Source organism: Solea solea, chromosome 17 (assembly GCF_958295425.1).
Source record: "Solea solea chromosome 17, fSolSol10.1, whole genome shotgun sequence".
Taxonomy (NCBI): domain Eukaryota; kingdom Metazoa; phylum Chordata; class Actinopteri; order Pleuronectiformes; family Soleidae; genus Solea; species Solea solea.
In genome coordinates this window covers 19808906-19830698 of record NC_081150.1, presented here as the reverse complement: position 1 = coordinate 19830698, position 21793 = coordinate 19808906, and the positions used below count along the sequence as shown (strand labels likewise).

The window sequence follows — 21793 nt, the reverse complement described above, 5'->3', positions numbered from 1 at the left end:
ATCTTGGATTGAACGCTGACTCAGAGGTGATTTTCTCGATTTTGCACCAATGGTATTTGAACAAACTTGTCCTAGAGCTTTTATGTATTCTGGATTTCTCTGGCTTGATTCATTTTGTATGGTTTTGCTTTCAACTGGAAGGTTGTGGGTTCAATTCCTGGCTCTGCTAATCCGCATGTCCTTGAGCAAAAACACTTAATCCCATGTTGCTTGTTGTGAATGGGTGAAAACTAGTGTAAAGCAGAATAACCATTGTTATTCTATCATTGACACCACACTCTTTTTTCACTAATTACATATTAATGATTGTTTTAAAACTTTGTAAAAGTACAAAGTTATTAGAATACGATACGTTCATTTTGTACAAGTATTTGTACTTTGTTACATCACAACATTATTACTACGAGTGGAATTTCCTTCATTTTAAAGTGAACGTCAGTTGAACGAATAACAAGTCATCATGGAAAAAAATTTGAAATCGCATTTATTAAAATAAATAAATACTGATAATATAATAGGAATTTGTTTTTGTGCTGCAGTTCCATCTTCCACACCACGAGGTGGCGGTAGTTACTTAAAACTAAAAGAAAGAACAGGAAACGGAAACAGCGAGTCGAGCTAGTGCTGTTAGCTCGGTCTGCTGCTACGAAAACAGAAAGACATTACGGCCTTTTTTTAACGTGTCGCGCTTAAATATTCCAGTTTTTGTAACGAAGCAGCGATGTCTTCGCTTCGGTGTTTGAGAGAGTTGATTAGCGAGCGACTAACTGCTGCCGCTGAAGAGATATTCACACACGTAGAGAATATAATTGTCGAGTACAAGGAAGAGGTGGATCGTCAGCGAAAACTGTTGGAGATCGTTAGTAAACCTCGAGTGAGGTTACAGCGGATAGGTCTGTACAACCACAATGCTGTTATTAATCAATACTAACACGTCAATGTGACTCATGTGAGATGTATGTGTCGTAAATTAAGAACGATTTTCACAGATTCCAAATGCCTCGATCGATGACCTATAAAGTGAACCGTAGTTGAAACACATTCAATAACTCACCCCTCAATTGTTGTGCCCTGTAGAGTATACTACAGAAATATTTATTACCATTAGCAATAATTGTTGTTGAAAAACAATAGAACTAAACTCCACTGTGGAGATGATTCGAGCATGTTGAAAAAAGTAAATTAAATGGCTACTGTTTCACACTGAGGTAACTGAGGCTTACTGCCTGTGCTGCAAACCAAACATCAAGTAAGTAAACATTAAACAAATAAACAACTTCTTTCTCTTAAGAAAACCAAACTCGTTGTGGAGTTGATTTAAGGGAGTTGAAAATTCTTCTGAAGAAACACCATCATGTCAACATTGTCTGTTGAGAGGCTTACTCTCTGTGCTGTGACAATGTCACCTGCAGTAGAAAACACTCTCTCACTGGGGACAGATGTGGCTGGGATTCCAAGGTAACTTTGAGGGAACTGGTTCTGGTTGTCCTTCCACCACACAAGTGGATTTGACTCCACTGAGAGGCTCTGCACTGCTCTGTAATGCTGCATCTCCTCATCCACCACTTCAGACAAAGACTTAGATGATGATGATGCCTCATTTAGCAGACGCTTTTATCCAAAGCGACTTACAATAAGTGCATTTAAACATTTGGGTACAAATAAGAGCTAGAAGTAAGAAAGAGCGCCAAGTAAGCCAAACTATGAAGTGCTAGTCATAAGTGCAATGTATACGTTTTTGTTTTGTTTATTACCCGTAACATAGTGTGCGGTTATGGTCATGTAGCTGTCTGTGACACGGGACGTCCATCCATCTGTGGTAATTGCGATGGATTCAGCAGCACTCAACCCTTCCTCCACTTAAGCCTTCGTTTTCTCTAGAAGTTTTGGTAGCACATTTTGCGAGAAATGCGCCCAGCTTGATAGTGCATAGCGGGGCTTGAACCCCTCATTTTCGACAACCGAAAAGGGTCGCATATCCAATGCCATAAAAATTGCAATTGCATTTGTAATTTTCTGTGCTCGATCTGAATTCGCTGGAAACTTTGCTTGGAATATACTAGGCAGTGTAGTCTGCTGCTGCTGGGTTGTTTTCTGTGCTGTAGCTAAATTGATTTCTGGATGGTGCCTTAGGATATGCATCTGCATGTTGGTTGTGTTGCCCTTCACTTGAGGAAGCTTCTTAAAGCACTTACGGCAAATTGTGTGGGTCTTGTCGACTACACGATTTCCGTCCTTTATCTCCACCAGGTAGCTGAAATGTTGCCATACTGCTGACTTAAATGAAGAGGGAGGATCCGCTATTTCTGGGTTGGTTGCCATGTTTCCTCACGTTCTTCTTCAACTAGCTCAACTTTTGCAGGCAGGCGTCACATGATTCATTGGATCTGAACGGGAGAGATAACTCTGGGAGTTGGAAGAGGTGTGTCGCGATTCTGCCGTCTCACACAGGATCGTGGATCTGAGTGTCGCGATTTCGGTTTCATATTGCATATTGTTACAGCCCTAGTGTGCGGTGCACAGAATGTGCACAAGGGAATCTCCATCCGCAGCACGTTGCCGGAGTTTTGGCACAATGCCGTTGTAGATACCGACGTTGACTTTTTGGACATTTCTGACTGTAGTTTACAAACAACATGCAATGTGTAAGGTCAGATGAGGATCGGTCAAGTACGCAAAGGCGAGTAGTTACACACATGTCATTACTCAAAACATTTCCATTTTTGTCGCGCATGCGTACCTGCATACCAGTTATGTCCACTCCTGCTGATATGTCAATGTTGACCTTAATTGAACCATTATGTTGGTTTAAAAGCTTTTAATTATGCTTTATTAAGTCTCGGCGCCTGATCCTTCTCCAAGAATATCTCCTAGTTTTCTGTGTGTATTTCAACATTTCTATGGTCAAAATTGCTGAATTTACGCATTTTCTGTTCAAATACACGGCAGAACAGTGAGGCTCTGCCTCCCCTGACCACACGTCACTGATTCCAGTCCAAACCAACTTAATTTAAAAGCAACAACAGCTGGAACAAGTGCTGTACATTAGAGATAAATAACATATAACAATCATTCGTTTTATCTATAAAGCACTTTACATAAAAAACCAACAATCTTAAAGTGCCACAGAAGCAGGTTAAAAGCGCACACAAAACATCTATCTATGAATTCCAGGAACGTTTGTCAATATGACCTAATTACCATCACAGGGTCACATAGAGACATCCATCCATCCATCCATTTTCTATCAGGGAGCGCTATGCCAATCTCAGCTGACATATGGCGATAGGCAGGGTCACACCCTGGACAGTTCGCCAGTCCATCACAGGCTCACATATAGAGACAAACAACCATAAACTCTCACACTCACACCTATGTCAATTTAGAGTGCCGAATTTGCCTAATCCCCAAATCTGCATGTTTTTGGACTGTGAGAGGAAACTGGAGAACCCAGAGAAAACCCACGCACACACAGGGAGGAAATGCAAACTCCATGCTGAAAGGACCTTGTTCAGAAAAGGCCACAAACCTGGGTGTTCTTGCTGCAAAGGCATGAGTGCTAACCCATTTGGCCCTAATGAAAAACAAACAAAACAATTACAATAGACAGAAAAGTAGACTGGAATTGCATAAAACTTTAATCACAGTTGTGTAACCTGTTCCTTGTTCCTCCTCCAGAGCCTCCACGGCAGCACGTCTATAATGAGGAGGAGGTTCTCACTGAGCAGCAGCTCTGGAACGAGGAGTGGAACTTCAGTCTGGACCAAGAGGAACCTGAGTCTCTACAGATTAAAGAGGAAATGGAGGAAATCTGCACCAGTCAGGAGCAGGAGCAGCTTAAACTGAAGGAGGAGGCTGATAACTTTATGTTGAGTCCTGATTATCAAGAAAATGATCACATGGAACCAGAACCAGACACTGACCACCAGCTCCTCTCTCCTGTAGCTGAGAGTCAAGATCAGACAGTCCACATGAGAAAAAATACAGGTAAAAAGCCCCATATGTGCAACATTTGTAAGAAATGCTTTGCTGGTAAAGGTAGCTTGAATATCCACCAAAGAATTCACACAGATGAGAAGCCTTATTCTTGTGGAACCTGTGGAAAGTGTTTTCGACGCTGTTCAGATTTGACAATCCACATGAGAACTCACACGGGTGAGAAGCCATTTTCTTGTGAAACATGTGGGAAGTGTTTTCGACAAATTACTCATTTGGTCATCCACAAAAAAACTCACACAGGTGAAAAGCCCTATATCTGCAGCATTTGTAAGAAATGCTTTTCGCGTAAAGACAGCTTGAAAGTCCACATGAGAAGTCACACGGGCGAGAAGCCACTTTCGTGTGAAATATGTGGAAAGACTTTTCGACAAAGTTCGGCTCTGATAATCCACAAAAAAACTCACACCAATGAGAAGCACCATATGTGCAACATTTGTAAGAAATGCTTCATGCTCAAAAATACCCTGAAGGTCCACATGAGAACTCAACACAGGTGAGAGGCCATATACCACTGCAGCACCTGCTGAAGGTAATTTGGTAATGTGAGACTCCAATAATTATCAGTGAGGGACGCATCATGTAACCAAACCACAGGGGAACTGTGGCATTTGTAGGAAAAGGTGGTTTAAGAAACCATTGAAGCAAAAACTTCACTCTGAGAAGGCGTCACATTATCTATGTTTATTATTGATCTTTACATTTTATTAATCTAGCCCATTTTTTGTTTTGTCCTGTATATGATGATTGTCCTTTGTTTTTTACACCACCTAATTAGGGCTGGATGATATGGCCAAAAAATAAAATCCCCAATTTTTTTATACCAGATCCGACTTTCGATTTTAAGCGATTTTTTTTTTATAACTACTAAATATAAAATTATTATTATAATTATGCAAATGAATTACATTCTTCACACACACACAAGCACACACAAACGAGTGTCTCGTGACTTGTAAAGCAGTTGTTTTCAGTGTCAGTTAATTCAAAATATTTGTTCAGTACGTCCTCCATGACCGAAGCACAGACTCTGGATTGAAATACAGTGGCAGTGTGAGGCTTAAATATTGAGATTTTAGACATTTGCCTGGTAATTGTCGGAGATTAACCCACGTTTTTAGGATTGCTAAGTCTTTTTTTAACTGATTTACAGTTCGGCAGTGTTCAGCTTGATCCTTGTGTCGGAGGTCTCCAAAGCACAGACTCAGTCTGTTATAGTCACATACTGCAGCAGTTTATGCAGCTCGCAGGTCGCCGGTGGCGATCAGCGGTGCTGTCCCTAAGTCTTTTTAACTGATTTACAGTTCAGCACTGTTCGGCTTGATCCTTGTGTCGGACGTCTCATCCTGTGACGGCACTCTCGCTGTTTTCCGTGCACGCTGCCATGTTGATATTGTCAGAGAACTAGTGGGGGGAGGGGGAGAGGAATGGAGCGGAGGGAACAGGAGCTGAGTGAGCGCAGTAAAAAGGAAAAATCTGAAAAATCGATTTTCATTTTTTTAACATCGTCCAAACAAAAAAATCCGATTTCGATTTAAAATCGATTAATCGCCCAGCCCTACACCTAATGAAAAAGTAACATTTATTCTAACTCTGCTTCATTTACTAATTACTCATGAACCTGATTTACTTTCTGTTTGGGACCTTGACCTTTTAAGGCCCCAGGTCTCTGCCTCCCTGGAAAACAATGTGCTCTGAACATGTGATGCCTGAAAGAGGGAAGGAAAGGAAAGGAAAGTAAAGTGAAGGGAAATCATTTTTATTGTCATGATCATACAACTGAAATTGTACAACGAAGGGAGGAAACTCACACAGACACGGGGGAGAACATACAAACTCCACACTGACAGGCCACGACTCACCACTGTGCCACTACTTTAAGCTTAATTACTCACATATTCTTATAACCAGACCTGGTGTTAAATATAAACAGCCATAACTTACGATAAGACACAAACTAGGTGCCTTCAAAGGTTCCCTCCCTAGATACCAAGGCGCCAGACATCTGGACCGGATACAACAAAGTCTTTCAACTTAACTCATCACTGACTCCAGAGGTTCCACCGTTGGTCATTGTCAAAATCTCCATAACAATAAGCGCAATAATTTTAAAAGGTGGAGCTAAATGATTTTTTTTATTTATTTGGCCGATGCTGAGTTCTGATTATCCAGTAGATAGAGTGTGTGATTGGGATTTTCTGAATTTTATATGCACAAAAATAACCTCACAACCGCAGAGCAGACAAAGCTCTGCGCCCACCATGTGATCCCTTGCTTGGACCGAAGGTTGGGAACCATGGAAGAAACCATTGAGGCAAAAACGTCACAATATTTGTTAATTGATCTTCAGCAGTGTCTTTACATTTAAGTAAAGTAGCTTTTTATATGATGATTGTTCTTATAATCTAAACGTGTATTGCCGTCTTTTTTAAAGTTTTGACTTCCTGTGCTCCTTTTTTACATCACCTGTGATATGATGAGGAATAAAAATATTTATACATGGATTATGATTGTTATTTAAAGTCTTTATTCTATATTGTGACAGCTTGTTCTTTTGATTCAAAGCTTTTATGTGTGCTCGGACCCTATTGAAACTGAAGGCATTCTTATTTTTCCTTGAAATTAATCATGTTTTTCAGGGGCCTGAACACGGCCCAAAACTCACGGAATTTTGTGACCGCATCAGACCTGGTGAAGATTTTACGTCTGAAAGTGGTTCGGTAAAGGGGGCGTCAAAAATTGGAAGTGGGAGTGGCTAAAAACTGACGCACCCCTCCTTTTATTAGGGCATCTGGTGTTAGGTTTAACTTTCATGAGCGGAAGTTGGTACGCGGGTTTATTAGGTTGGGATGTCAAAAAAGTCAATCAGGGCCTGTGGGGCTGCCATCTTGGATTGAACGCTGACTCAGAGGTGATTTTCTCGATTTTGCACCAATGGTATTTGAACAAACTTGTCCTAGAGCTTTTATTTATATTTATATTTCTCTGGCTTGATTAATTTGGTATTTATTTTGCTTTCAACTGGAAGGTTGTGGGTTCAATTCCTGGCTCTGCTAATCCGCATGTCCTTGAGCAAAAACACTTAATCCCATGTTGCTTGTTGTGAATGGGTGAAAACTAGTGTAAAGCAGAATAACCATTGTTATTCTATCATTGACACCACACTCTTTTTTCACTAATTACATATCAATGATTGTTTTAAAACTTTGTTAAAGTACAACGTTATTAGAATACGATACATTCATTTTGTACAAGTATTTGTACTTTGTTACATCACAACATTACTACGAGTAGTCATAGAAGTAATGTGGAATTTCCTTCATTTTAAAGTGAAAGTCAGTTAAACGAATAACAAGTCATCATGGAAAATTTGAAGTCGCATTTATTAAAATAAATAAATACTGATAATATAATAGGGATTTGTTCCCTTTTTGTGCTGCAGTTCCATCTTCCACACCACGAGGTGGCGGTAGTTACTTAAAACTAAAAGAAAACAGGAAACGGAAACAGCGCGTCGAGCTAGTGCTGTTAGCTCGGTCTGCTGCTAAGAAAATAGAAACACATTACGGCGTTTTTTTTAACGTGTCGCGCTTAAATATTCCAGTTTTTGTAGCGAAGCAGCGATGTCTTCGCTTCAGTATTTGAGAGAGTTGATTAGCGAGCGACTAACTGCTGCCGCTGAAGAGATATTCACACACGTAGAGAATATAATCGTCGAGTACAAGGAAGAGGTGGATCGTCAGCGAAAACTGTTGGAGATCGTTAGTAAACCTCGAGTGAGGTTACAGCGGATAGGTCTGTACAACCACAATGCTGTTATTAATCAATACTAACATGTCAATGTGACTCATGTGGGACGTATGTGTCGTAATTTAAGAATTCTAAATGCCTCGATCGATGACCTATGAAGTGAACCGTAGTTGAAACACATTCAATAACTCACCCCTCAATTGTTGTGCCCTGTAGAGTATACTACAGAAATATTTATTACCATTAGCAATAATTGTAGTGTCATTAGACTTTCTGCACATCTCACTGGTGTACTGTACATTTCAGTCAGTGATGTGCGGTGAGGTTCATGCCTGGGGAGGCGTTCGTCGGATGTACAAATATATGAACCTAAAATAGAAACTTATATGTCAATGTTGACCTTAATTGAAACATTATGTTGGTTTAAAAGCTTTTAATTATGCTTTATCAAGTCTCGGCGCCTAATCCTTCTCCAAGAATATCTCCTAGTTTTCTGTATGTATTTCAACATTTCTATGGTCAAAATCGCTGAATTTACGCATTTTCTGTTCAAATACACGGGAGAACGGTGAGGCTCTGCCTCCCCTGACCACAGGTCACTGACTCCAGTCCAAACCAACTTTATTGATAAAACAATTTAAAAGCAACAACAGTTGGAACAAAGTGCTGTACATCAGAGATAACATATAACAATTATTTGTTTTATTTATAAAGCACTTTACATAAAAAACCAGCAATCTCAAAGTGCCACAGAAGCAGGTTAAAAGCGCACACAAAACATCTATCTATGAATTCCAGGAACGTTTGTCAACATGACCTAATTACCATCACAGGGTCACATAGAGACATCCATCCATCCATTTTCTATCAGGGAGCGCTATGCCAATCTCAGCTGACATAGGGCGATAGGCGGGGTCACACCCTGGACAGTTCGCCAGTCCATCACAGGCTCACATATAGAGACAAACAACCATAAACTCTCACACTCACACCTATGTCAATTTAGAGTGCCGAATTTGCCTAATCCCCAAATCTGCATGTTTTTGGACTGTGAGAGGAAACTGGAGAACCCAGAGAAAATCCATGCACACACAGGGAGGAAATGCAAACTCCATGCTGAAAGGACCTTGTTCAGAAAAGGCCACAAACCTGGGTGTTCTTGCTGCAAAGGCATGAGTGCTAACCCATTTGGCCCTAATGAAAAACAAACAAAATAATTAAAATAGACAGAAAAGTAAGCTTTAGAATTGCATAAAACTTTAATCACAGTTGTGTAACCTGTTCCTTGTTCCTCCTCCAGAGCCTCCACAGCAGCACGTCTATAATGAGGAGGAGGTTCTCACTGAGCAGCAGCTCTGGAACGAGGAGTGGAACTCCAGTCTGGACCAAGAGGAACCCGAGTCTCTACAGATTAAAGAGGAAGTGGAGGAAATCTGCACCAGTCAGGAGCAGGAGCAGCTTAAACTGAAGGAGGAGGCTGATAACTTTATGTTGATTCCTGATTATCAAGAAAATGATCACATGGAACCAGAACCAGACACTGACCACCAGCTCCTCTCTCCTGTAGCTGAGAGTCAAGATCAGACAGTCGACATGAGAACAAATACAGGTAAAAAGCCCCATATGTGCAACATTTGTAAGAAATCCTTTGCTGGTAAAGGTAGCTTGAATATCCACAAGAGAACACACACAGGTGAGAGACCATTTTCTTGTGAAACATGTGGAAAGTGTTTTCGACAAATGACACATTTGGTCATCCACAAAAAAACTCACACAGGTGAAAAGCCCTATATCTGCAGCATTTGTAAGAAATGCTTTTCGCGTAAAGACGGCTTGAAAGTCCACATGAGAAGTCACACAGACGAGAAGCCGTTTTCTTGTGAAGCGTGTGGAGAGAGTTTTCGATCTGCACTGAATTTGGTGTTTCACCAAAGAATTCACACGGGCGAGAAGCCACTTTCGTGTGAAATATGTGGAAAGAGTTTTCGACAAAGTTCGGCTTTAATAATCCACAAAAAAACTCACACCAATGAGAAGCCCCATATGTGCAACGTTTGTAAGAAATGCTTCATGCTCAAAAATACCCTGAAGGTCCACATGAGAACTCAACACAGGTGAGAGGCCATATACCACTGCAGCACCTGTTGAAGGTAATTTGGTGATGTGAGACTCTAATAATTATCAGTGAGGGACGCATCACGTAAACGAACCACACAGGAACTGCGGCCTTTGTAGGAAACCAATGGTTTAAAAAACTATTGAAGCAAAAACTTCATTCTGATCAGGTGTCACATTATCTGTGTTTATTATTGATCTTTACATTTTATTAATCGAGCCCATTTTTTGTTTTGTCCTGTATATGATGATTGATTTTTACACCACCTAATGTAAAAGAAACATTTATTCTCACACTGCTTTATTTACTCATTACTCATGAGCCCGATTTACTTTCTGTTTTGGACCTTGACCTTTTAAGGCCCCAGGTCTCTGCCTCCATGGAAAACAATGTGCTCTGAACATGTGATGCCTGACAGTGGAAAGGAAAGGGAAATAATTTTTATTGTCATGATCATACAACTGAAATTGTACAACGAAGGGAGGAAACTCACACAGACACGGGGGAGAACATACAAACTCCACACTGACAGGCCACGACTCACCACTGTGCCACTACTTTAAGCTTAATTACTCACATATTCTTATAACCAGACCTGGTGTTCAATATTAACAGCCATAACTTACGATAAGACCGGATACAACAAAGTCTTTCAACTTAACTCATCACTGACTCCAGAGGTTCCACCTTTGGTCATTGTCAAAATGTCCATAACAATTAGCGCAATAATTTTAAAAGGTGGAGTAGATGATTTGTTCTTTAATTTGGCCGATGCTGAGTTCTGATTATCCAGTAGATGGAGTGTGTGATTGGGATTTTCTGAATTCTATATGCACAAAAAAAACCTCACAACCGCAGAGCAGACAAAGCTCTGCGCCCATCATGTGATCCCTGACTTGGATCGAAGGTTGGGAACCATGGAAGAAACCATTGAGGCAAAAACGTCACACAGAGAAGACGTCGCAGTATTTGTTTATTGATCATCAGCAGTGTCTTTACATTAAAGTAGCTTTTTATTTGACGATTGTGCTTATGTATTGTCGTCTTTTTAAAAAGTATCATTAATGAAGAGATCATCTGGCGTCAGGTTTAACATACATGAGTGAAAGTTGGTACGTGCTTTTTTTGTCAATTTTGCACTTATATTTGAACAAGCTTTTATTCATTCTGGATTTCTCTGGCTTGATTCTTTTTGTATTGTTTTGCTTTTCTTGATCAAGTTTTATTATAGAATAATTGCTGATATTGTTGTTTAATAGTTCTGTTTTTCATATCTGATTAATCTCAATCTGTGATTGAGATTTAACTTGATGTGTGGGTGCCCTCCTCAGAGCAACTTTGGAGTTTTTCAAATTTTGCAAATATAACTTATTAACTTATAACTATATAAGTTTCTTGTGCTGTTTTTTAAACCCCAGGGCTTCTCTTAATTATGGAAACATCAACCCTGCAAAGGTGGAATTGACAATTTTAAGTTACTGTCTATATTTTCCCACAAGGGGGTGGCAGAGTTCAGTTTACTAGGAAAGTCCTGCTGCCAGAACTTTAGAGCTCAAATAATTATAATATCTTAAACAGAATCAAGATTGCTATACTCTAAATTAAGTGGTGGTGAATTCTAATTGTTAATTTATCGTTTCAAATACTTTCTCCCAGTGGGTGTTTTAATGTAGAAGTTGTCTTTAATTCATCCATCCCTTCTAAAATAATATCATAATTATTCCCCAACTTCACACTCACTGACTGTGGTGATGAAGGAATCATAAAACTGGACGCTGCTGTAGGACATAGTGCCACCAGCAGGCAGCGGTAAAGCACATTGATACTCGTAAGCTGTTATTTAATTTGAACGACGAAGAAAGAGCTCACCAATGTGACGTAATGACGCAATGCTGCCCGGGTAAGGTGGACCGGACATTCGGCGGGAGCGGTGCGTAAAGTTATTGTTGCGTACTTTGTCGGCAGTATACGGAGAGATGGCGAGGAGCTGCTGTGTAGTAAGTTGTCGTAGTCGTGCTCACGACCGCCACGGGAAGAAGAACAAAGAAATCGGCTCCTACCGTTTTCTAGCTTGGAAGAAAAACGGCACAAGCCATGTCTCAGATGTAACACAGAGGCGACGCATGGCATGGATAACTGCACTAAGGAGAGCGGAGCTCACCTTCGACTACACTCCCCCAACATGTTGGTGTGTTCCAAGCATGTTCACAAAGGTAAGTTGTAAATTACACGTAGTAAATGGAGTTTGGGCAACAACGTTAGCATCCACCTACGAATGACTAATCAGTTTACTTTTTTTCCACGTTTCGTTGCGTTTGCAGGCAAACCGTCCTATGAACTGCTGCAGTGTGATCCTGACTGGGCACCGTCTCTTAAACTTGGCCATAGCGAGCTAAAAAACTACATGCTCATCGAGGTTTAACCGATTAAGAGCCAGGACGAGACGATCACAACAGTCTCTAACCTGGGTACGAACCGCATCAGCTGGGCACGCGAATGATGAGGATAATGCAGCCCCTTCAGGTAAATGTTTTGGTACTTTTTTTTTTATCCCTGAATGAATTGATATGATAAGATGCGATAAGCACGATGTGTTTTTTTTGCATTTGAAATTATAGTATTTAACATCAATATTTCTTATTCTTATCATCAGACAACACTTGGACACAACACTTGGGAGCTCAGATGGAAACATGTTCATCACAACAAGAGATGCAGACATGCAAGGAGGATGCTGCTCCAATGAACAACATAGATGGACAGCTGGAGTGCAGCCTATGTAGCCCCAGGATTGAAGAGAGAAACCGCTTGCTGGAGTAAAATAGGAAACTGAAGGAAGACCTCTGGATGAAGCAAAATGACTCAAAAGTGAAGTACTACACCGGGCTTCCAGCCTTTGCTCTTTTGATGGGTGTTCTTACTGAAATACTTCCCAGCCTACCAAAGACAGAGAGAAAAGTGTCCCACTTTCAAATGCTCCTTTTGACTCACATGCACTTGAGTCTTGCCTTTCCACCACATTGCTCACCTTTTTGACATAAGCCGGCAAACTACATGCACCCTGTTCACTGAAACCATAGTCGTACTATATGGACACCTCAGCCCTTTAGTACACTGGCCAGCGAGGCATTGCATACAAGCTAGCATGCCACATCAGTGTGTAGAGATGTTTGGAAATCGTTTGACAGTTGTTATTGACTGCTTTGAAAGAGCTCAAAATATACATGCAAAGGCACAGACCATGAAGTACCTGATTGGCATTACACAACAAGGAACCATCTCTTTCATTTCCAGTGGGTGGGGAGGCCGTGCCAGTGACAAGATGGTAACTGGCTTTCTTGATAAGCTCTCACCTGGAGACCTAGTGTTGGCAGATCGTGGTTTTGACATAAAGGAAAGCATTGCTCTCATGGGTGCCACTCTGAAAACCCATGCATTCACCAGGGGCCACAGCCAGCTGGATGCAGAAGATGTGGAACAGACCGGGAAACTATCTCACACCAGGATCCACGTGGAGCGCGTTATTGGCTTTATGAGCACAAAGTTCAGCATATTAAATGGGACCATAAGCCTGGGTGTTGTGGTCAAATACGAAGGCGAGGAAAAAACGTTGCTTGACACGATTGTCGTTGTACGTTGTGCTCTGACCAATATGTGCCCCAGCGTTGTGCTGAAGCTGTCTATTTAGTGTGTCACATTTGACTGACTTGTAAATATGTCTCTTTATTACCTTTGTGTCTTTTTATGCCATGATGTTATCATACATCTAATGACTTTTAATTATATGCAAATAAAAACCAAAAATGATTGTGGCTTGTTATAAAAATTATTTATTTGTTAAAAAAAATAAGGTGAAAACAAAACTTTCACAACAAACCACTCAACAGTGTTCAAACAGCAAAACAGAATGTGCATAGTTAAAAACAAAAACACAATGCAATTTAAAAAAAATATGTAACAAGAAAGAAGGTGCCTAGAACATAAATAAGTAAGTAATAACAATTCACAAAAACAGCTGTTACTGTGAATAAATCAAACGATATAGAAGTAAACATGGAAATGAAATGTAGAAGGGCACACATTAAATTAGAAAAAAAAAATGACACCTCGAGGTAGGATTAGCAACAGTTACCGGTTACAGCGGATTCAGTCCAGTGTGCATGCGTCACACAACCAAGGCTGCTCTTGGGGAGTCCTACACAGTTCTCATTATCACATGCCACATGTCATCCAACTCCTCCTGCTGTCTGCAGGTGCACCACAAGTCACTGTTTACAAGTGCCTGTCTTTTGCGCTTGCGACCTGGCCGTCAACAGGAGGTAATGTGGCAAAAGTTTGTTGTGCTCTTTTCCGGGGGTTGTTTTTGGGGGGTGGAATGGACGAGGGTTCCACACGTGGGGTGATGGGGACTGATTTTGTGTAGTAACCGGGCGACGAGCCCTGATAGCACCACCATGTTGAAAAAAAGCTGTGCTTTTGGCAAAAGTGTTGCCCAAAGGCCGACATCAGGTGTGACACGCACTGTCACACAGCTTTTCAAAGTCCACACCACGAAGTCGCAGAAACTAGAATCTGTCACAAAAATGTGTGTCTGCACCTGTTTGTAGTACCTGTGTGCGGGCTTCAGCTCCAGTCTGCTGCCAACCAACCGAAGACAAAAGTCTTTGTCTGCACAGGCCTGCAGGATGTTGTTGTCACGGTGTTTGTATAGACACTTAACCTCAACACAGCCTTTCCCGCAACAAGCGCATCCGGAGTAGCTCCAAGTTCAGGGAAACAACACTCCACAACACTCCACTTTCATCTCCCTGTGCCTCGTCTCAATCAGTGTGATGTATGAGGCCCTTGCTGTGGCTTCGTGGTCTCTTCCCCATTTAATCGACTCTGGTTCGGTGGTATGTCTACGTATGCTTTTTTGTAGATAGCACACCTTTTTCAGTACTGACATGGCTGGATTGTCTATGCTGGTGGACACAACAGCATGGATGTTTGAGGCAGTTATCCTTCCCGTCCGTGCTGAATGCGACAGATCTGATTTATGCTGTTGCCGGGTTTTGCTCTCCAGAGCTGCTGCCTCTGTGTGCGTCACAGCCACCAGGTGTCTCAGGCCCTCACAGTGCTGTTGCAGGACCGCCAAAGTGCAGCCATCCATCCGTGGGTCACAAATGCACAGAAGTGGCTTTGGCAGTACACACGGCTGAACAGGGTCTACATAGAGTTGGCAGTGCTCCTCCATGCCAGAGCAGAGTCCAGACCTGTGTGTGTGCATGAGGTCCGTGAGGGCCTTCACGTCTCTGAGTGTGCGCTGTGGTGGTGCCACCCTTCCCCATGAGCGGCTCCGAATCCTGGGTGCTGTACGCCGCTCTCGACTTCAGGATGACACATGGCTGAAAAGGCTCCTGGGTGAGCCGCATGGACTGATTCACCTAAGACATTTACCGCATAGAATTAGGTTATTGTAGAAAATCAACAAACAATGTTTTACATTCACATAAATACCACAATGATTTCACTGCTGTACGGTTCATCTGAGCCACCTCAGCTTTAGCTAGGGGTAGTTTTTAAAACCTTATTTTACAGCTACTGCAGTATCATTCATCACAGTAACTACTTTTCTTTCTCCCAGTATGGACCCGCTGCATTAGCCTTCGCCCGTTCCATTTCTTGTCCTTCCTCGTGTTTCTGTTCATTTATGTGCGTCATTAGCAGCTAAACAAAGAAGTAAACAACACAGCCAGACTACCGGCGGTTTGCCTTTATCCCCCAGAATGCCATGCGTATTGGTCACGTGGTCTGGCGAGCTCTGATAGCAGCGTTAGCTCCGAGGACGGCACGGTTGTTGACAGTGGCGGTGTTTCCCCCCCCGCAGGTGAATAGACCCGGCCCGTAAACGACGCAGCGATGTCTTCGCTTCAATCTCTGAGAGATTTAATCAACGAGCGACTAACTGCCGTCGCCGAGGATATTTTCCGAGCTTTTGAGAAAACTATCGTTGAGTTCGAGGAGGAGGTGGACCGTCAGCGCAGGCTGCTGGAGGTCGCCTGGAAACCGGACGTGAAGCTCCAGCGGATAGGTTTGCAGAACTCGATAAATGCATCTTAAAATAAAAACAACATCTCATTTTGTCCCACAGCGGCCATTTTGACACGTAACAGCACAGGAGGACAATCAAGGCTCTGCAGCCTCGAGTATTTAAATACCGCTAAACATATCCTATAAACCTAATCTATTAAAACCTCAAACCGATAAATCGATTATCAAAATAGATTAATAATCAAGTAACTGTTTCAGCCCTAATAAAAAGAAAACTGTTGACATTTCATTACTGTTTTTTTGTCTTATGAAGTGTCAAAAACATTGGCACATGTAGGCCTACTTTATTATAAATTAAAAATAACTGAAATGATGTCTAGTTCCATTTCATTGCCTCAGTTGCTGGTTCAGAATCAACTGTTATATCAGTATCGGCCTTGTATAAAGAACCTAAAAGGGATAATGGAGTAAAGGTACCTTAAAGTTTTTTAACAGAAATTACTTAGAACGTAGAACTTGAAGTCACTTTTTTTAATAATATTACTTTAGTAAAATGCGACAAACCTTTTGAACCAAGTCAAGAGAAGGCATCCTAAACGATACAAGGCGAGAGCAGAGGCAACCGGTCAATTTAAACCCAAACAAACCACTTTATTTACACTGGTATTTGATAGAGACACCAAAATACAGACTTACTTGTGGTTCCCAGACTCTGTAACAGCAGAATGGGAGGCAGAGCCTTCAGTTACCAGGCTCCTTTCCTGTGGAACCAGCTCCCAGTGATAGTTCGGCAGGCGGACACTCTCTGTATTTAAAGTTTATTTAAAGTAGATTTAAAACCTTCCTCTTTAGATGATGCTTAAAGTTGGCTCAGGAAAACCTGGACCATCTCTTAGTTGTGCTGCTATAGATCTAGACTGCTGGGGGAATTCCCGAATGAATATGACTTAATTATATATCATTAACCTAGTTTGTATCTTTCCTTCCTGTCCTCGCCACCCCCCCCCCCCCCCCCCCTCTCCCCCATCCTCATCTTGCAGGATCTAGATCCAGTTTCAAGTCTATTATTATTAATATCATATCACCATTATTATTAGTATGCTATAATTAAAGTTGGTATCAATATAGTTCTTTATCAACAATCTCTGCTGCTGCTTAATATCAATACCTGGAGAATAATCTTGAAATTTCCTCAGATCTGAAGCAAAGTTTAGTGTTTCTATTTTTACCAACATCGTTGTTGTAACCTATTCCTTGTTCCTCTTTGTGTCTGCAGAGCTTCCACAGCAGTTCATCTGTAAGGAGGAGGATGTTCTCACTGAGCAGCAGCTCTGTAACCAGGAGAGCAACTCCAGTCTTGACCAAGAGGAACCAGAGCCTCTACAGATTAAAGAGGAAGAGGAGGAAATCTGCACCACTCAGGAGCAGGAGCAGCTTGTAAAGGAGGAGATTGATACCTTCATAGTGAGTTTTGATGATGAGGAAGGTGATCACATGGAACCAGAACCAGACACTGACCACCAGCTCCTCTCTCCTGTAGCTGAGAGTCAAGATCCGACTGGAGACAAACCTGAGGACTTGGGATCCATGACAATGATGAGTCAGAATAATGAACAAACTGATCACATGTCAAACACAGATTCTAACACTAACACAGGTCAAGTCAAGTCCAAAAAATGTGACACGTGCGGAAGAATGTTTTTATATCTGAGCCAGTTAACGATACACCAGAGGATCCACACAGGAGAGAAGCCATATTTATGCAAAATGTGTAGGAAAGCTTTTATGACCATTTCTGCGTTGAGACGGCATATGAAAACTCACACACACGAGAGGCCACACCCCTGCGAAATATGTGGGAAAACCTTTACACGTAGCAGCGCCCGGAATAACCACATGAGAACCCACACAGGTGAAAGGCCGTATTCATGTGAAACCTGCGGCAAAGGATTTAGTGACATTTCATCGCTCAATAAGCATTTGAGATTGCACACAGGCGAAAAGCCGTATGCTTGTGAGACATGTGGGAAATGCTTTGTATCCAGCGGCGATTTGAGAATCCATGTCAGAACGCACACGGGCGAGAAGCCATATTCATGTCAAATATGTGGCAAGTGTTTCATGGGCAACGGTGATCTGAAAGTCCACATCAGAACGCACACGGGAGAGAAACCGTACTGTTGCGGCACCTGCGAGAAAAGATTTAATAACTCGTCAGCTTTAAAGAAGCATACGAGAGTGCACACGGGAGAAAGGCCCTATTCCTGCGAAGTTTGTGGGAAGAACTTTGTGCGCAGTTGTGTCCTAAAAGTTCACATGAGACTTCACACGGGAGAGAAACCGTATTCTTGCTTGATATGTGGGAAAGGTTTTGTGAGCAGTAGTCCCTTGAAGATTCACATAAGAACTCACACGGGTGAGAAGCCTTTTTCCTGCAACACCTGTGGGAAGAGATTCCACAAGTCATCTAGTATGAAAAGTCATCTCCGAGTTCACACAGGTTAAATGTCGTGCGCTATTGTATACGTCATGACTGTCATGAGTTTAATCCCAAGTGTAACCAGGTTTTTGACCAGTCAGAATATGATAAATCAGCATGAATCATCGGGATTATCAGGAACCCAAGACCTGGGTCAATATGGCGTTTTCTTCCTTGTGTGCCTCAGGCCACGTGGAAATGGAACGAAGCGTAAACAACATTCTTTGTTGTTTTTGAAAAAGTTTTTCCCATAAACACGGCAACCTTTCAGGAAACGTCCACACAAAACCCCTCCCGAAACGCTGTTGTACATACAGTTGTGCTCATACCCTGGGAGAATTTCATGATTTCTTTGCCATTCTTCAGAGAATATGAATGATAACACAAAAACCGTTCTTCCACTCGTGGTTAATGGTTGGGTGAAGCTATTTATTGGCAAACAACTGTGTTTACTCTTTTTAAATCAAAATGACAAAAGAAAGTACCCAAATGACCCTGATCAAAAGTTTACATCCCCCAGTTGTTAATAACGTGTATTGCCCCCTTTAACATCAATGACAGCTTGAAGTCTTTTGTTGTAGTTGTGGATGAGGTTCTTTTATTTTCTCAGATAGCAAAGCTGCCCATTCTTCTTGGCAAAAAGCCTCCAGTTCGTGTAAGTTCTTGGGCTGTCTTGCATGAACTGCAAGTTTGAGATCTGCCCAGAGTGGCTCAATGATATTGAGGTCAGGAGATTGAGATGGCCACTCCAGAACCTTCACTTTGTTCTGCTGTAGCCAATGACAGGTCGACTTGGCCTTGTGTTTCCGGGCTGATGAGTGCAAATTTTCCTCCAGTATTTTCTGATAACATGCTGCATTCATCTTGCCATCAATTTTGGCCAAGTTTCCTGTGCCTTTGTAGCTCACACGTCCCCAAAACATCAGTGATCCACCTCCGTGTTCCACAGAAGGAATGGTGTTCCTTTCATCATAGGCTTTGTTGACTCCTCTCCAAATGGAACGTTTATGGTTGTGGCCAAAAAGTAAAATTTTGGTCTCATCACTCCAAATTACTTTGTTCCAGAAGTTTTGAGGCTTGTCTCTGTGCTGTTTGGCGTAATGTAAGCGGGATACTTTGTGACATTTGCCCAGAAATGGCTTTCTTCTGGCGACTCGACCATGCAGCCCATTTTTCTTCAAGTGCCTCCTTATTGTGCGTCTTGAAACAGCCACACTACAATTTTTCAGAGAGTCCTGTATTAAAGTTGAAGTTATTTGTGGATTTTTCTTTGCATCTCGAACAATTTTCCTGGCAGTTGTGGCTGAAATCTTTGCTGGTCTACCTGACCGTGGTTTGGTTTCCCTCATTTTCCACTTCTTAATCAGCGTTTGAACACTGCTGATTGGCATGCTCAATTCCTTGGATATCTTTGTATACCCCTTTCCTGTTTTATACAGTTCAATTACCTTTTCTCGCAGATCCTTTGACAATCCTTTTGCTTTCCCTGTGACTCAGAATCCAGAAACATCTGTGCAGCACTGGATGAAAGATGCAATGGTCTGTCAGAAGCCCAGAAACTCACTGACCTTTTATACACACACACTAATTACAAACAAACAGGCCACAGGTGAGGATTGATTAGCCATTCAAACCTGTTTGTGTCAACTTTTGTGCATGTTGTCAGGTCAAAGTCACTGGGGTATGTAAACTTTTGATCAGGGTCATTTGGGTACTTTCTTTTGTCATTTAGATTTAAAAAGAGAAAACACAGTTGTTTGCCAATAAACAGCTTCACACAACCATTAACCATGAGTGGAAGAAAGGTTTTTGTGTTATCATTCATATTCTCTGTAGAATGGCCAAGAAATCATAAATTCTCCCAGGGTATGTAAACTTATGAGCATAAGTGTATGCCAGGCCTGTAAGTGGCGCTGTCACACCTCACCAAAAACAGAGAATACTTTGTACACATTAGAGATATATGGCACTTTTCCACTATACAGTTCCAGCATGACTCAGCTCGGTTTGGTTTTGTTTTCTATTGCTTCATAGCACCTCCTTGACGTGGGCGGAGTCATCGTAGCATGACTGCACGAAACTGCCGTGCCGTGGTTTTAAACGCGACACAAACACACAGACTTGTAAAGCTGTTGTTTTACGTGTAACTGAATCATTAGAATAAGGTTGTGATTGGGCTCACGATTGCCAGCCTTCAGCAGACTTTTGTTACTTTTCGTGGAGTGTAGTTGGAAACACTGACAAACAATCTCCAAACGACGACAACGGCGAAGATGGACAGTGAATGCCAGTGTGAGAGAGAGAGGTGGAGCTATGACGTCAGGTCGAATGTAATTTCTTTGCATAATTACAGAGTAATATATTATTTGTGGTTAAGGCTTTGTAAAAGTGTCATGACGTCAACATCGTCTCTGAGCTCAACTGTGTTTTTGTTTTTGACTCAAGCCCAAAACTATACCTTGTTTTTTTTGATTGTGTGACTGTAGCTTACACATCTGCACCTTCATTTTAACTACAATGTAACCTTTTCTTTTTTAAATTATTATTATTATTATTATTGTAATAATATCAAAAAACACAGGTTGAATAGAATGTATGGTTTGTTTTCACAACATAAATATTTGCAAGTAAACAACGATTGCATCTGTGACAGAATGTTGTGTTTTGAATCTGTACAATTTACAGATCGTTATGTCTATGTCTCACCACAGGGTGGCACCATAGATCCTTATCTGTCTGTCTATCAATCTATATATCTAAAAGCTGTACATTCTTTATTTTATTAATATCTGCAGAAAATCCCAAACAAAAAGAATAATTTTCCACTTTAATAATGTCACCTGAATCTGATGTAAATCATGTGTTAAAATATAGGTGACTGTGTCAGTGCTAACAAATCTACACACATATCACACGCACACTCATAGACATTAGTAATTAGTGTGTGTGTTGAGCATGAATAAATAGTAGTTGGAGGGGGGGCTGTTAATGCAGTCGAGGACAAAAGGCCGTCAAACTCACTGATTCTGCTTCACTGCCACTTCCCTACAGAGCACATTCCACACACACACTTCAACAGATTAACATTGTGTAAATTAATTACAACTTAAATATGGATTAGCTTTAAGTAAAAAAAAAAAATCTCTGATTAATTCCTTTGTTTGAACCCAACTTGAATTTGAATTTGTATTAAATCCATGAGACTTTATTTATATATATAGCACATTTCATACGAGGCAACGCAGCTCAATAAATGCTTAAAGGGCGGTAAATAGAATTTACACCTGATGCTAAAACTGGGATAAAAGAGTTCAGATAAATATAAATATATGTATTATGTTGTGAGTAATTACATCATCAGGCATACAAATGGCTAATTTGACTCTTTCTTCTTCTTTTTTTAACCCCCCCCCCTCGCT

General features: G+C 41.3%; 1 protein-coding gene across 3 annotated transcripts; it reads left to right on the top strand.

The window, feature by feature from the left end:
• Positions 1-614: 614 nt before the first annotated feature.
• Positions 615-20162, top strand: LOC131443540 (zinc finger protein 391-like). Of its 3 annotated transcripts, XR_009233646.1 has the most exons (6): positions 615-893; positions 3679-3987; positions 9047-9355; positions 11828-12075; positions 12184-12385; positions 12516-12704. XR_009233646.1 is itself a non-coding variant. In XM_058613218.1 (4 exons), the coding sequence occupies exons 1-4, from the start codon at positions 722-724 to the stop codon at positions 18398-18400; spliced, it is 2019 nt and encodes a 672-aa protein (XP_058469201.1). In that variant the 5' UTR covers positions 615-721; the 3' UTR covers positions 18401-20162. The 3 variants fall into 3 exon arrangements, 2 of the variants coding, with proteins under 2 accessions (XP_058469201.1, XP_058469202.1); XM_058613218.1 differs by lacking the exons at positions 11828-12075; positions 12184-12385; positions 12516-12704 and adding an exon at positions 17172-20162; XM_058613219.1 differs by lacking the exons at positions 615-893; positions 3679-3987; positions 11828-12075; positions 12184-12385; positions 12516-12704 and adding exons at positions 7504-7791; positions 17172-20162.
• The last annotated feature ends 1631 nt before the right edge of the window (positions 20163-21793 follow it).